At 39.3% G+C, this 17257-nt stretch overlaps 2 protein-coding genes and 1 long non-coding RNA gene across 3 annotated transcripts; all 3 read right to left on the bottom strand.

The window, feature by feature from the left end:
- Positions 1 to 4227: 4227 nt before the first annotated feature.
- On the bottom strand, positions 4228 to 11534 carry gorasp2 (golgi reassembly stacking protein 2). Its single transcript, XM_051897040.1, has 10 exons — positions 11210 to 11534; positions 10527 to 10607; positions 9860 to 10063; positions 9511 to 9597; positions 7830 to 7960; positions 7622 to 7754; positions 7416 to 7539; positions 7233 to 7319; positions 6988 to 7119; positions 4228 to 5124 (listed from the first exon to the last, which is right to left on the bottom strand). The coding sequence occupies exons 1-10, from the start codon at positions 11270 to 11272 to the stop codon at positions 4838 to 4840; spliced, it is 1329 nt and encodes a 442-aa protein (XP_051753000.1). The 5' UTR covers positions 11273 to 11534; the 3' UTR covers positions 4228 to 4837.
- On the bottom strand, positions 8026 to 9504 carry LOC127514308 (uncharacterized). The gene is made up of 2 exons (XR_007930594.1): positions 9182 to 9504; positions 8026 to 8830 (listed from the first exon to the last, which is right to left on the bottom strand). It is a non-coding gene; the product is annotated as an uncharacterized LOC127514308 (long non-coding RNA).
- Positions 11535 to 12099: 565 nt separating the features above from the next.
- LOC127514300 (uncharacterized) lies at positions 12100 to 17184 on the bottom strand. The gene is made up of 3 exons (XM_051897039.1): positions 15534 to 17184; positions 15012 to 15153; positions 12100 to 13197 (listed from the first exon to the last, which is right to left on the bottom strand). The coding sequence occupies exons 1-3, from the start codon at positions 16100 to 16102 to the stop codon at positions 12445 to 12447; spliced, it is 1464 nt and encodes a 487-aa protein (XP_051752999.1). The 5' UTR covers positions 16103 to 17184; the 3' UTR covers positions 12100 to 12444.
- Positions 17185 to 17257: the final 73 nt, after the last annotated feature.

Raw genomic sequence — 17257 nt, 5'->3', positions numbered from 1 at the left:
TTACCTGTGAACTGTAATGTTTTAAACTCCCCGAGACTGTCTGGTCGAGGTGGGGGGGTGGCTACGCTGTTTAAAGGCCATTTTAAATGTTCTGTTGTATCAGTAGGGGAATATTCTTCCTTTGAGGTACAGCTGTTCAAACTAAACGTGGCACAGACTCTCTACTGCGTTCTCATTTATCGTCCTCCTAAATATAAGGACTTCACTCAGGACTTCGCTGATTTTCTCTCACACATTGTACCTATTACGGACAGCCTCTTAATTGTTGGGGATTTTAATATTCATCTGTGCTGCTCGTCAAACCCTCTCGGTCAGCAGTTCTCTGATCTCATTGACTCTTTTAATTTAACTCAATTTGTTCTCGATGCCACACACAGTCATGGGCATACTCTAGATCTGGTTTTATCCATGGGGTTACCTATTAAGGATGTGGCTACAGAGGATCATTTCATATCGGACCATAGACCTGTCTTTTTTAGATTTGATCTAGCCGTTGCCCTATCAAAGAGATCATTTACAGATGTTTATTTTCGAATCATTTTGCCGAGGCGTATGCAAATAGCCCTATTTCATCGTTACTAGAATCTGCTGGACCTCTGATGGACACGGATGAATTGACTGTTGCTTTTAATTCAGTCTGCTTGGACATTATAAACGATATCGCCCCAACTAAGAAGAAAAAGCCTAAATCTTTGCCTCAGCCTTGGTTTAATGATGATATAAGGGCTCTTAGACAGGTTTGCAGACAAGCTGAACATAGATGGAAGAATGATAAATTACAGATTTCTTTTGAAATATTACAGGTATCCTTTAAGAAATATCAGTATGCTGTTAAAGCTGCTAGAACTAAATATGTTTCAGAGTTAATAAATAGATCTCTTCACTGTCCCAAAACTTTGTTTAGTACAATAAATTCAGTAGGCTACTTAATCCATCTATAGCTACCTCTACTGATTCCACTCTTTACTCTTTACACTTGTGAGGATTTTTTTGACTTTTTTTCCAAAGGAAGATTGAATTAATCAGAGAAGATATCACGCCTTCACCCCAAACTCATGTACATTTGATCATTTTGACCCAGTCTCTCTTCCAGCTCTGGAGGATATTATTAGACACATGAAACTATCATATACTCCCCTAGACCCTATACCTCCTCGCTTTTTAAAAGATCTTTCTGTTATCTTGGGCCCTAGTATTCTATCTATTGTAAACATCTCTCTGAGAAATGGAGTGGTGCCTCCCTGTCTTAAGCAAGCAGTGGTCTCACCTTTACTTAAAAAATCTGGCTGTAATCCTACGGAGCTGAATAATTATCGACCAATTTCCAAATTACCATGTCTCACAAAAGTATTGGGAAAAAGTTGTTTATTCTCAAATTACTCCTTTTCTAATTGAAAATGACATTTTAGATAACTTCCAATCTGGTTTTAGAGCTGGTCACAGTACAGAGACTGCGTTAGTTAAAGTAGTAAATGATCTACTGATGTCAGTCGATGCTGAGTTGGGGGTTGTTTTAATTATGCTGGATCTCAGTGCCGCCTTTGACACGGTAGATCATTCAATTCTTTTGAAACGCTTGGAGGATGAAGTAGGTATTAAGGGGACTGCTTTAAAATGGTTTAAGTCATATTTGCATGAAAGAAAATTTTTTGTGATTTTTGCAAATAACTCTTCTTCGCCGGTATCTTTAAAATATGGTCTTCCTCAGGGTTCTATTTTGGGGCCCATCTTATTTTCTCTGTACATGAGCCCTCTTGGCTCAATTTGCCGGCGTCATGACATCTCTTATCACATGTATGTCGACGACACTCAGTTATATTTGCCTTTTAAAGTTGGAAATTTGAACTCGCTACAGCCTTTAGTACTCTGCCTGGATGAAATCAAAATCTGGTTATTGCACAATTTTCTTCAATTAAATGAGAAAAAATCTAAGTAATTATCTTTGGACCATCGCATCTTAAGGAAGCTATGTCTAGTGCTATTGCCCCTCTGGATATACCTATAAAAAATACTGTTAGGAATCTGGGTGTTATCATTGACTCTTCCCTCAGCTTTGACAACCAGATTAAGTCAGTAGTAAAGAGTAGTTTTTATCAACTTAGACTGATCTCCAGGCTGAAACCCTTCCTTAATACTAAAGACTTACAGGTCATAGTGCATGCATTTATCACCTCAAGACTGGACTATTGCAACTCTCTGTATGTTGGGATAAGTAAACACAATCTATCTCGTCTGCAATTAGTGCAGAATGCGGCAGCCAGATTTTTAACAGGCACAAAAATTAGAGAACACGTAATTCCAGTATTATCTACTCTTCACTGGCTTCCAGTCCAGTATAGAATTGACTTTAAAATTTTATTGATGGTTTTTAAAGCTTTTCACAACATCGCCCCAAGTTATATCACCAACCTCTTAAAGGACCATACTCCAGTCAGGTCTCTGAGATCAGGAGATAAACTTCTATTGGCAGTTCCCCGCTCCTCAAAAAAATCTAGGGGCGATAGAGCTTTCATGGTCATCGCCCTAAAACTGTGGAACAGCCTCAATTTGCAGATTCGGCAGGCTTCAACTTTAGAAGGTTTTAAGTCTCAGTTAAAAACTTACCTTTTTAACTTAGCGTTTGTTGAGAATAGACCATGTTTAGAGATAGCTTCTTGATGCTTTTATATATTTTATTTCATTTGATCTTTCATTTGTCTTGCCTTTATGTATTTTATTTTATCTTTTATCTGTTTTAAATTCCTTTGTATTAATTGGTTTGATATATATTGCTTTATGTCTTTGTGATATTGTGAAGCACTTTGGGCAATTGAAATTGCAGTAAAATGTGCTATATAAATGAATAAAATTGAAGTTGAAAGTTAAGGATTAATCCGTTTAATTTATACAGTGAAGACTATCCAATGTTATTTTACATTTTATTATTTAATTCAATGTCTCTACCTGAAAACTACTGTTACTTGTCTTTAATAACGTTTTAAATTTTTGTTAGGCTAGTAGTTTTAGCTGTGGTATCAAAAATAGAATAGAGAATTGTGAATTTTCACTGGTATCTAAAATTTTGGTGTCATAAACTGCCTGGTTTTGCAAAAACAGTTTCATGGCTGGTAAAAAAATATTTATGGCTGGTAAATTTTCTTGTCACTGGCCACTGGTAAATGTGAGGAAAAACTTTTTTTTCCACACCTACCAATACATATGACTATGTACAGTATATATAATATGTATATATTTTAATATATGCATTGGGGTCCTGATCATCTGACTCTACATTATCGCATACCACCATGCTCTTCAAATATGAGCATGAACTACTGAAAACCTCATCACTTTACAACTCGTTTTTAACTTGGTCATGTGATATATAGATCACTGCACTTAATACAAACTATAATTATGCTTAAAGCTGCAGTCTAACTTTTTTTTGGTTAAAAATGATCCAAAATCAATTTTTGAGCAAGTACATAACCTCCTTACCTTAGCTCGATTCACAACGGTAAGCTTGTAATGTTTCCTAATTCGGATGGTACTGGTGGGTTTCCAGATCATTTATAGCCTTTTCTCACAGCAGCTGCAATAATTAAATAATTGCAATAATTAAACTTTTTTTAATTTTGATGGCGGACTGTAATCCAGAAAGGGCCAAATGACAATTATCAGTGACAACTAGATTCACCCATAGTCAAAAACAAAAGACTTCGGACTGCGGAGTGGCTACAGAAATTGAAATCTCCAGGTAACACCAATACACACTAAATTCACGCAATTTGTTGATGTTAACATTAAAAATTTGAGAATAAAGTATAACAATAATAATTTACATGGTTTGACGTGAGCCAAGATTTAATCACCACTGGCAGCGCGATTTATTGTAATGCTTTTTTCCTGTTGGTCAGAACAAAAGTGGCAGACATGTTACTTGTTCAGATGAAATTTTCCAGTGAAAATTCTTATTTTGGTCATACTTCCAAGACGAAGAATCTATGATTCTGAAGTACAGTATCCACACCAATGTGTTGACTGACAGCAAACATTAGATTCGTCCCCGCTGAGGAGCTGTGCCAAAGCACAACCCATGTAAAGATGATAATTCCGCAAATAACTGCAATTGCAGGTTTCAAACAGAGATGGCGACAAAGAGGCAAAACTTACAGACTGCAGCTTTAACTATGTGATAGATTTATAGTCAATTCATAAATCATTAATTTAGATTCAACAGACAGTCAATAGTGTAAAACTGGGTATTTTATTGCTTGTGTATGTTTGAATTAGAGTTTCCTTCACAATCTTCAAACTGCACAAGCGCACATTCAGCCCTGCAGCACATCTGAATTGTGTTTCCTTTCATCTTGACGGCAGAGCTATCTTACAGAGTGTGAGTGAGAGAAACAGAGGCCCAGAGCCCAGTCTGACCATGTATAGAGATTTTCTGAGAAAAATCAAAGCATTCAAAACAAACATGGTGCAAAGAATGAAAAAAGAAAAAAAAAAGTCAGACGTTACATTGTAAAATCACATAGCAATTGGTAATTACAGGGAATGCTATACTAAGGTTTGAAAGGTGATTACAGGATATACAGAAAGAAAAAGCATGAGACAACACAGATTCTGAGGAGAGTGTAAACCAGACATACAACAGTCACATCTTTTTATTTTTAAATGTATGTTTTAATATTAGATATCTGTCCACACGCTCATTCTTCTCTGACCTCAGGCACTGGTATCTCTGAACAGAACCGTGTTTATCTCTGTTTGTGTTTGCACACTGGAATCTTTTTGTACTGAATAAATACAATAGAGACATACAGAGGGACGCCCTCCGGCCACGGTTGGGTCATTACGAGGACTCCGGGGCTGCCTGTGCATCCGTCGTCTGTTGTAAGAGGGTCTCCGTGGCAACAGGCATCTCTGAGGGCATGTCTTTGACCGCAGGGTTAGGCGTGGCATCCAGTATCAGTGCTGGAGTTTGCACACTCGCTAAGGAGACGGGTGGCATGAGGTCAGATGGCGCCAGGGAAGATGGCAGCGTGACTCCTGGCATGCCGGGAAGTGTGGAAGATAGAACGGTGTGCATGGGCAGAGGAGAGATGCCAGGCAGGTTCAGAGGAGGAAGAGGGGGCAAACCTACAGAGAGACATGCAGTGTTTACATTAGAGTGATTAAAGGGGATATATCATGAAAATTTCCATGTCATTTTCCATGTTTAAGTGCTATAATCGTGTGCCCAGTGCATCTAACAACCCAAAAAACATGAAAAAGGACAACCCAATAACTTTGTTTTGGCGAGCCTTCCTCTGCAAGCATGTGAAAAAATGAGCCGCTCAGATTTCGCTCCCTTTGTGACGTAGGAAGTGTATCTTATTATAATATTACCGCCCCTTAATCTGCACATTTCCACCCACGGTGCTGTCATTTTGTTTTTGCATGCGAAAACGGTGTACCAGTTCTAAGGCCATGGCAAAAGTTCAAGCAAAGCATGCTAACTGTTCTGTCGTTGGCTGCACAGACGAGCACAGAACACTATTTAGAGTCTCGTTAGCTTGGATAGCCTGCAAGTTGACCCTGGCAAGCTTGATTGCTAAAAAGAAGCGTTTCTGCCCGAGCGATACTTTGGAAAAAATATTAGACCATTCACAACATCTGATAGCAATCATAAACGTTAGCCTGGTGTGTATGGCTCTGTTTGGCAAACAGGTACACTATGTATAGTGGGCATACATATGGGTTTTGCACAAAGGATAAACATGACGGCTCATGCTAGTTGATGAGTTGAATCAACTCCACAGCAACTATATAAATTTATCCACTAACCATTCAGAAACATCCAGTTGCATTCTAAAAGATGTAACTTCTTCCTGAGTCTCTCCATCAGTGTCCGAACAATATAAGGCTGAACACCGTTATTAGAATCGTCATTTTGACTGTACCGAAGCACAAGCTGTTAAAGCTCCTCCCTCTTCTGGAAAGCGGCCGGGAGCAGCAGCTCATTTGCATTTTAATGGACACACAAAAATGGCGTGTTTTTGCTCACACCCAAATAGGGGAAAATTTGACAAGCTATAATAAATCGTCTGTGGAGTCTTTTGAGCTGAAACTTCACAGACACATTCTGGGGACACCAGAGACTTATATTAAATATTGTGAAAAGGGACATAATAGGTCAATTTAAATCATTGCCTTTTCAATTTTAATAAATTGTAATTAAATTTTTTTGTATCACGATTACTGCTTTCCTGTCCCCAAATTTAAAACCTCTTAAAATGATAAGATAAGACTTTTTTTTATAACATTTAAGATATTTAAAGGGGTCCTATTATACTTTTTTACGTTCATCTTTCTTTAGTGTGTAATGTTGCTTTTTGAGCATGAAAAAGGTAAGCAAAGTTACAAAGTCACTTCAAAGGGAGTTATTCTTTATATCAGTGTGCACAGTTTCTGAACTCGCTGAAACGCCTTCATTATAGTCTTGAGTTTTCTTCCGGGAACGAACACGTCAAAGGGGCGGGGCCTAGTTGAGTGAGTTAGTAGTGTGTTGAAACTCACGGTTATGGTAGGACATTTCCTAAACACGCTTAAAGAAGTTGACCAATCACAACACACTGGTCCAGCCAACCAATCAGAGCACATTGCACTTTTCAGAAAGAAGGGGCTTCTTAGAGACAGGAACTAAACAGAGCGTTACTGACCGACTGGAAAGAGAGGAGCTGCAACAATGTCAAATATGTGAAACAAATCATGTGTTTTTCAAGCATGAAAACCTATTCTAGTAGACCCCAAAAACAAAATCAAGACTTTTTAACAGCGCTTAAAAGGTTCCCTTTTAGACTTATGACTTTAAATTTGATCAAACTGAATTGAAGACTTAAGGACCCGTAAGGACCCTGTTTACATGTCAGTCACACATGTGTCAGTTCCTGTGTCAGTTTCTGGCTGGTTCTTGGTCAGAATAAGCTGTAATATGGTATATAAATGTATAATAATGTATACCTGCTGTATTATGAGGTAACCCAGTGATTCCAGCTAAAGATACAGCGCTAAGGTCCGGTAATGGTAGATTAAGGTTTGGGAGGTTAGGCAGGTTTGGCAGGGGAGGGAGACCAGATGGTAAGGACATCAAACCTGCAAGCACAAAATGAAAACCATTTTTTCACATAACAGAATGTAAAGAAAAACTTTTCTTCCAGTTTTCATTAATTTAACAAAAATAGAGACAAGTTGTAAATGTTCTTTACCTGGTACAGTGGTGGAGGGGTTGACAATGGGAAGGGTACCCAGCCCTGGGGTCACCTGAGTGGGCAGCAGGGGGACTGTAGGAACACCTGCAGAAAATTACAATATTTGTATTATATTAATATTATAAATGAGCGATGTAGAAAAAGTACAAAATAAACATAAAAACATTGTTGACATTTTACCTGTGTGGAGCTCACTGGGTATTGAGGATGGGGCAGAGCTGAGTGACAGGCCAGACAGACTGTCCTCAAGCCCTGTGGGAACAGACTGTGACACAGGGGGCGGAGTCACTGCAGACAGCTGAACCTACATCAAAACGTCATGGAGGTCAAACGGCTGAGCAAATATATTCAAATACACCAAGTAAAACTCATATACACAAACTAACCTCTGTGAAGCCGTCTTTCAGCGGGCTGGTGGGCTCACTGGGGGTGTGTCCGGGGAAGCTAAATTTCTTGCCCTCTTCGAAGGGCCGAGTAGGGATTCTGTGCAGGTAACCATAGCCGATACCACAGCCAAGACTGAACGGCGAAAAATAATCATGTCAGACTTGCACAAAGAGGCAGGTACCAGAAGAACAAGAGTGTTTTACACACCTGCCCTCTCCACCCCAGGCGCTGTTGGGAGTAATGACCACTTCTCTGCAGTTGTCTGTGTCTGTGTTGTAGACGTAGAGTTTCAGGCCTTTGCCCTCATGGGTTTCTATCAATGAGAATAAGTCCTCTGACTGGAGAAAGAGCACAGCGCACAAAATAAATCACTGAAATTTATCTTGATTGAATGATCTAGTTCATACTCTTTTTTTTTTTTTTTTTTTACTTTGCAAACTTAAACATTTATGGCTGGTTTCACAGACAGGGCTTAGATTAAGCCATGATTAGGCCTTGGTTCAATTAGGGCATTTAAGTAGTTTTTATAAACATGCCTTAGAAAAAAAACATCACTGCTGTGCATCTTGAGACGAAACAATGGCACAGACATATTTTAAGGGCGTGTTCACACTTGTCATGTTTGGTTCGATTAAAACGAACCCTGGTGTGATTGCTCTGTTAGTGCGGTTCATTTGAACATGTGTGAACGCTGCCATCCGAACCCTGGTGCACACCAAACAAGAGGGCCAAGACCGCTGAAAAGATGGGTCTCGGTCTGCTTCCTAGCGAACTCTGGTGCAGTTCGAATGATATATGAACGCAACACGGACCAAAGACATGTAAACGAACCAAAAACAGGAAGATGAGACCCCAGTACAGAATCCTCGCGCATATCAGTTTTTCTCGTCATAGTCGCGAGTTTGCCCATCACAGGCATCAGACGCGCGTCTCCACACAGCAGATCGTTTGTGTGTGTGACGGAGGGATTGCCGCCGCTGTTTTGACTCCTTTGACTCCCAGCTGGCCAAAATACCATCATATGCAGGATACGCGCACACACAACAAGTGCATTTACCTCAGCACACAGCATTGTTTTGGATGTTCGGTAAGTTGTGTCTCAAAATAGGTAATACGTCATAAAATCCAACCAATCAGGTTGTGAACGTATTCCTATGCCTTTAGGTTCAGTATCTTTTGGTTCGGTGATAAAATTGCCAATCTGAATGCTAATCGGACCACGACTAAATATTTCTTTTTTTTTGGCCTGAGCCAAACGAACTGAACTACAAGTGTGAACTAAGATATGTCGGTTGCTTTTCGGTTAAAAAAAAAAAAAAAAAAAAAAAAGCTCAAACTTTTAACTTGTTTTATTTAACAATAACAACACTGGTCTTGAATACATAAAAGGAGGTTTAAACTAAAAAAACAATATGTTTAATAGTTTTGCACTGCATGTCATAGTTTTACAGAAAATGTATGCTCATGAATTTATGGAGTTTATTACAGCCGTTTATTTCACAGCTTTTCCTTAAATAAAAAAAAAAAAAGGAATTTGTAAAGTGAATGAAACATTTAACGAAAAATCTAAATATTTCTAGCAAATCTAAAGACACAAAATACTAATGATATAAACTATTTTATTAACAGATAATGAGCACAGCACTTTTTTGGTAATTTCAGCTCTTTTCTAGGTTGCCTGAAGAATCTGTAAGTGTCGTTTGTTAGCAAACCATCATTTTAATTTATATTTGAGCTGCAGAGAGTGACATTCATTGACAATTTTTCCCCAAACCAAAAAAAACTACATGTAACAACTAGACTAGAATTCTAGTACATGTCGGAGATGTCTTTGCACCATCATCATGATGTCTGAAAAGAGTTTGTGATGTGAATGAGAGAAGTGTACCTCGTTCATGACTGTGTCAGCTCCGATGATGTAGTCTGTGTGTGGTCTTAAACCTGCTAATGCTGCTGGAGAATTTGGTTCCACTTCCTACAAAACAAGTGAAAAAAGCGATTCAAGGCTTACATTTCATCTTACAGCTGGACCGACCGGTCTGTTTTACAAGACCACACCCTTTTCGAACACCATGCTGAAATATGGCTAATTGACCAAAAGTTGTTAATAAAAATTAGTTCAAAGCAAACATGCTATTTTCATCAAATGCTACCCCACCCTTACAAAATATGCAGTGTAAATAACTAATTCCAGCATCTTTCTCTGATTCCATTTCACCACTCTTTCATTTACTCACCAAAACATGCCAGACATTCTCATTGGCTCCCTCAAAGCTGCAAAAGCGGATGCTGACCCCCAGAAGACCCTGGCCGCCCCACATGTTGCTAGGAGTAACAGTGGCTTCCCGCAGCTCGAGGGTTTTGCTGCTGTACACTAGCATCTTCACAGGTTTCTCAACGCTAGCCTTCAGTATGTCTTTCAGCGTGTCATTATCCTTGTTCTATAGAAAAGAAGAAAAAAAAAAAAAAAAAGCAAAACATTAAACAGTAACAAACATACTTTGTAGGACTGTGTAAAATGATGCTATATACCATATATAATGAATATGTCAACATACATTTTAAATGATGTACAGTCTATGTGTGCATATATCAAATGTTTTACAATGGCTTCAAATGTGGTTCATCCAATCAGATTTTAGAGTCAGAACCGTCAGTTTTACTGTTTCAAGTCTCATAAACATTATACCTGACTTATGAGTACCTTTCATTTTTAAAGTATTTCATTCCCTGGATTACCCAAAATTGGCATCATTACTAACCCCAGTTCATATAAAGCAAATCAAGTTTGTTTCTTTATCTGTTTCCCACGTTTAGAACTCAAAAACACTGGATGAGGTTCAATGAATAGTCAGTTCACTGATGGGATGATGGATAACCATGCATCATGTTCAACAAACCTACCAGTCTGGTGTTGTTGATGGACACAATGAAGTCAAAGAATGGTTCGAGACCTGCTCTGTGCCCGGGAGAATTCTCCTGCACCTGCATAATAGAGAAAGGAGCCGAGTTATACCATAACATTCAAATTTAACCATCAAATAAACCATTCAAATAGATACCGAACATCAATATCTTCTAGCAAAACTCTAGACTGGCATATATGATCATGAAATAATACTCTTTGTATCAGGAAAACTTTCTATTATATTCTTGATTGAGATCAGAATCAACCTTCAAAAACAGTTCAAAGCAGTTATGCTGTTCCCTAAGTAAATACCTTTAGCTAGGTCAATTTGAGTTATGACAGATGAAAACTGAACATTTTAACAGTGAAGCATAATGACATGTAACTACTAAGCTTCTTCAACAACCCGTCCAAAAAATAATTACATGGCGCAGTAGGATAAATAAACACGTGCATTTTAAATGCTATTAGTCTTTGCATGTCAAATGCTGAAAAGAAATCGCTTGACATTTAACAGCAGAGATTTTCATTTAGCCACATTAGCATTTAGCCACTGTTAGCAGGCCGCACTGACGCCCCCGGCCTCGATTTGAACTTTCCGCCGCCTGCGAGTCGCGATCTACCGCAGGAGTGAAAGAGAGAGACCGATAGAGCGGACGCATCTGTAAAACACACTCACTCTGAGAACGTGATAGCCCTCCGAACCACCTCCTGGAATTTCCACGCTCTGTGATCCCCCCATGATCCCCGCTTCGAGTCGCCTGTGAGAATATTGTCCGTTTTATTTATTTTTTGCTTCTAGCAGCCGGTTTTGTGAACAGACACGTCGGAGTCTCCCAAGGATGCGCACGATGGCGGTGAATGACGTGGCAGCGAAAGAAGGAGGGCTCGTGCTTATGTGGCGCACAGGTGAGACTGCAGCGGTACACACGGAGGCATTTTTAGTATTATGAATCAGTGAAGCATGGTTTATTTCTCATTTGTAAGTGTAAAGTAGGTAAACGATGGGATATGCAACCATAGCGCTTGAATACACGGAAGCGATGTCGGATTCCTGAGCGAATCATTCGTTTGAATCGGATCTTTTCGATTAATCAGTTGAACGGTTCACTAGCCAGTCTGAAAGATTCGTTCACGTGCGGCTGTTCTCGAGTTATCGGACACCTTTTAGGACAGTCTTTAAAAGTGCCCCACTCGCTCTCTCTGCTAATGAAAATAATACATAAGTCTTTTTGGTGCCCCACCTCTCAAAATATTTTTAGGTTGATAAGGGGTGGATGTATTTGCTGAATAGCATTAAAGGCACCATGAAATCAAAATAAACCATTCCTTTTTTTAAAAGAAATATAGCAGTGTTTGTTTGTCACATGGGATCAGCAATAGCACACTACAACAATCCAATCAATTCCCCATAGACAGTCCCGATATGTTCCAGTTTTGTTAAGCATTAAGTTTAGGAGCATGAAAATGTAAAGTCAATGTCCCTACAATAACAGACCGGTGTGTAAAACTCTTAGACGACTTTTAAAGAGTATCTTGTGAACTTCACATACCTTTGAAAATCCAGCATTTCGTTGGTCCTGATAAGCATTTATTGTCACAGTTGTAAACATGATGGACTGCAGAAGGTCAATGAACAAAGAGAAAAATTTCAAATAAATTTATCACATTGTGACTGTATAAAAGATGTTTTCCGTCTTTATACATTCTACTAGATATAAAAGACAATTAATGAAAACTTTGACAAACAGCTTGAACAACTTGTATTGCTACATAAATATGCATCACATCTGTGACATCAGAGAATCCAGTTCTTTTTGAAATCATTGTGTAGTGTTAAGAACCAGAACCGAGGGAGGCCCACTGTCATTTTGGTAAGCAGATCTGAAACAAGCATCCAGTTTCTCAGTGAGGTTAACAAATAGTCAGTTCTTTGGCCCAAGTTTTGAACAGTGGCTTGTTTTGATAGTTTGTTAGGAGGCAGGCTACCTCAAAAAGCTGGTTGATACTGCCAGAAATGGTCAGAGGGATAATAGTGTCAAACAGTTTGATCTCTTTGATGCGCTGAATTATCCTCTCCACATGTATCCTTAACCGCGCAATGTCCTGAGTGACCAGTACTTCATCATGAGACAGCTGAAAAGGTGGTCTGTAAACTTTGCAGGGCACTAGGTCATCGATTCTAAAACCCTCGTCCACCATTACAGCCATGTCTTTATCCAAAAGAGGGACAATTCCAGATCGCCTGAACAATTCTTTGTCACTGACAGAGCCAGGATATAGTGAGGAAACAAAAGTAACAGCACCATGTGGTGACACACCGATCATTCCTTTCAGGGTAGTGTGGGATTTACACTGAGAAAACGTCTCACTCTTTAAGAGTAAAGATGAAGGCACCTGACATCTCAGCTCTGTACAGTCAATAATGACTTGGGTGTCAGAGTACTTGCCGAACACACTCGGCATCGTGGCTCTAATTTCCTCAGGAGACATCCATATTCTGACAGCGTCCAATAAGGTGTACAAAAAATTGACCCAACTTTTGATTATCCTGCTGACAGCAGACTGATGAATGTTAAAGCGATCACCAAGATCTTTCTCCTTCAGACCCAGCGACAGGTACACCAAGAACAGGAACAGTTCATCGATTAGTGGAAGACATCGGCTCTGGTAGGGGGTAAGTGTCAGTGTTATTAATAATAATCACTGCCTGGTCATCATAAATGTATCTATGCGTTTTAAATTAGATTGAATTAGATATCAGTGTTCTTTTGGATGCTGATTTATCAAGCTGCTTTTAAAAACAAAATTATGTAGTATAAACCAGTGTTTCTCAACTCCAGTCCTGAGTAGAGGTTTGGGTTAAGGTTTTATAAATAGCTCCGGGTTCGGGTTTGTAACTAAATTAAAACTATATATATAGTTGCATGCAATCCTAAAATACAGCATATTGCTAAAAGGTATTTTCTGTGAGAAATGGACTTAAAGGGTTTGTTGAAAATTCTGTCATTAATTACTCAACCTCATGTCGTTCCAAACCCGCAAGACCTTCGTTCATCTTTAGAACACAAATTAAGATATTTTTGATGAAATCTGAGAGATTTTTTTTATCCCCCATAGAAAGCAATGAAATTACCACATACAAAGTCCAGAGAAGTAGTAAAGACATCGTTAAAATAGTCAACGTGACTACAGTGGTTCAACCTTAATGTTAAACAAAACAAAAATAACGACTTTATTCAACAGTCTCTTCTCTTCCCCGTCATTCTCCTACGCAGTTTATGTTAAAGACATAGTGCAGAGCTTCCAGGTTCTACGTCAGAACTACAGCTCATTACTAGCCAGCACCGTTCACGCGAGCGCCACAACCCATGCATGTGATGCTGACGCAGGAGCCAGCCAATAATGAGTTGGCATTCTGATGTAGAACCACAAAGCTGTGTCGTCAACGTAAACTGCACAGGAGAATGACAGGGAAGAGAAGAGAAGAGATTGTTGAATAAAGTCGTTATCTTTGTTTTGCGCACACAAAAGGATTCTCAGCGAACTTGGTTTTCCCAGCGTGTTGACTACATCTAGAGCAGAAGACACAATTCATTGTGCTGCTGGTTTTGCAATATCGAAGCCACGTAAACTCACTCAGCCATTCCTGACGGAATAATTGTTGTCTTGGTTTTTTCACCACAACAGGCGACTCATCACCTGATTTTTCCTTCTACTCCGCAAATTGTTGTTGTAGATGGCCTGGCTTTGCTGAGAAAAAGGTGACGACAGCGAGAAACATCAATGATGCGTGACCCACGCAGTTGACTAATCACTTCCGGACCCTCCTCCTCTCTATACATAGGCCTACACTGGTGGGCTTGTGATTTTCACTTCTTTAAACATGAAATAACAACTAAAATAAATTCCAAATTTGCAGATCGCACATGTGCGAGTACTTGTAAAAAAAAATGCTCGGGCTGTCTCAAAGACTGTTCGCAAAATTCAAGCATTTGGTCGCAGTTTGGAGCCCTGCATTAAGGTCAAACCACTGTAGTCACATTGACTATTTTAACGATGGTTTTACTACTTCTCTGGACCTTGAATGTGGTAATTTCGTTGCTTTCTATGGGAGATTAAAAAAAAAACCTCTCGGATTTCATCAAAAATATCTTAATTTATGTTCTGAAGATGAACAAAGGTCTTACGGGTTTGGAATGACATGAGGGTGAGTACTTAGTGACAGAAATTTCATTTTTAGGTGAACTAACCCTTTAAAATGTATCTGTACCGGTCAGGTCAGGTAAAACGATCTCGGGTACGGGCCAGGCGTGGGCTTGATTTTAAAGCCCATGCAGACCACCTACCAGAATGTTTTACGTGTCTCTCAAATTAAAACTTCTGATTTAACTCATCAGCTTGTTAGTGCATTATATAGGAAGACCCTTAAAACATCCCGAGGACCGGAGTTGAGAAACACTGGTATAAATGATGCCTACCGGTTGACAAGGTGGATCAGCTGCCTTGTCAGGAGCTGCAGTTGTGCTGGAAGTGGATGGCTGTGTACCAACACGCACAATTCTCCTGGTTGCAGGTTCAATCTGCCTCCAAAATGCCTGTAGATGTCGGTAGCTGGCAAATCTAATAGAGTGAGACAAAATTATTTATTTCCTTTAAATCCAAACATAACCCATTATTTACGTTAGCCCTGGTAGATCTAAAGTGATTTACTTCTGTTTGTTAGAATGAATTGCAGCATGATTTGAATTTTTTTTTTTTTTTATGGCTGCATTGTTAAATCAGCATGTGTTAATTTCATATTGCTTTTATTCATTTACTTTATTATGGTCCTGTGTTCACAGAGTGTCCTCATAACAGAGTTGCTCTCATTGGTCACCCAGTATAAAGGTTATTGATTGAATGGATGGAGGGATGAGTGAATGAATGTGAGCACAATCTAAGTCAGCAACAAAGTCATAACCACAAGGGTATGCAAGATAAATATATGACACAATACATACCTGGTATAGAATCTAATGTCATCGTCCGATGCTGAAAACCTCTCCAAGCCAAATGACTGCTTCAGTGTAACCTCTTCCAGTCTCTTTCGCAGCTCTTCTATCACCAGCTGTTGAGCTTCTATTTTCTCATATGCTATATCCAACGCTGATGGTTCTGGTTTTGCATCGTAATCGTGGCACTGAAGCAACAATTCAGCATCCATGTTTTCCTTTTCAGTTACTCCATCCTCTGGTCGTGGTCTTCTCTCCCAAACGCTGGCTGCCGGTAGAGAGTAGTCGTTCCAGGCAAACAACACTGGCACAGCCCCCTCTTTTAAGCGTCGCCGCCCACCTTGAATGACATCCGTGGAAACGAAATGTCTACTACAGACTGTCGTGGTCCTCTTAATTACCAAATTCTCACGTCTCACATTACGTATCCATATTTTCCTTAAAGTTTCATCCTTTGGGAAGTGGTGGAAACTAACGGTGGAATTGAACTTCCCTGATATCGCACATTTAGGTACACAGCAGAAATCACTGTTAGGATTATTCCGCTTCTGGTACTTTATTGGTTTTGACAAAGACATTTTCCTCACAATTACATTCAGATATTAAAATAAAATAGAATGTAAAGTAAACATAAAATGAATAAGCTAGGCTAGCAGATTACTTTAAAGTTCATTGTTATGCACAACAAACTTCCGTTTTCTAAAACAGGTTGCATCGCTTCCGGTTCAGGTCTTTTGTATGTAACGTTACCTCGTGAAATATAGAGCTGTTTTGCTTAAGATGCTTTCAAAAGGAGCTACCAAAGATGAGCATAACGGATGTCCACCGCATATGCAGATTAATATTGATAGTTTTTTTTCTTCTTCTCACAAACATTTGAATATTTAAATTGAATAAAAAGCCAACAATAAAAATAACTAGCTAGGTTATAAGTCTAAAGATATCGTGGTCAGTTCACACTGCTGTAACACAAGCGGATGTGGTGAGAGCAGTTTTCCGGTTTGGTCATGTGACGTTCTTTGAGAGGTAGCCTAAAGCCCCGGGTATACTTCACTTTCCGCGCCCGGACGCGTCTCGCGCACGGTCGCGTCCGCTAAACCACGGATGCGCGCGGATGACCGAGTTCGACACATGCGCAGTACAATTTTTTCTATACCAGACATCGTGCCATCAACAAGACATTCGCTGGGCAGGATCGGGGAAGAAAAATAGTCCATCCACCATTGCAACATAGTTCAGAAGTTACACCAAAGAGAACAGGAATCAAAAACGATGGAGAAGGCATACTTCTGAGTTTACTCGTCTTGTTTTTGAATCAATCTTTACACACTCTTCTTCGGCGACTGCACATTGTGCTCAGTACTGTGCGTATTGCCACCTAGTGGACTCTTCTGTATACCCGGGGCTTTATAAGTATTAGCTCAGCTGTTGTGCCATTTTTTCTGAGAGTGTTGTCAAATAGAGAATTTTGGAAATAAAACTTCATAGAAAAAAATGTATAAATAGCAATATATGCCAATGCGTGTACTAAATAATAATAACTTATCGTTCAACTTACTCTTACATTAAAACGAATAGGCCTATCTGTACAATAAAGTTTTTAGTATCATTATTCATGTCCAGTTGAACACAGCAACGTTCTCACGTTTTACCCCTTACAAATTTTGTAATCTTCTTTTAAACTTATATTTAAAGGACTGAACTATGTAGTGCAATGCAAAAGGTCCAGTGCA

Source organism: Ctenopharyngodon idella, chromosome 6 (assembly GCF_019924925.1).
Source record: "Ctenopharyngodon idella isolate HZGC_01 chromosome 6, HZGC01, whole genome shotgun sequence".
NCBI classification, from domain to species: Eukaryota; Metazoa; Chordata; class Actinopteri; order Cypriniformes; family Xenocyprididae; genus Ctenopharyngodon; species Ctenopharyngodon idella.
The sequence above is the reverse complement of the archived record's forward strand: the minus strand, read 5'-3'. Positions and strand labels throughout refer to the sequence as shown.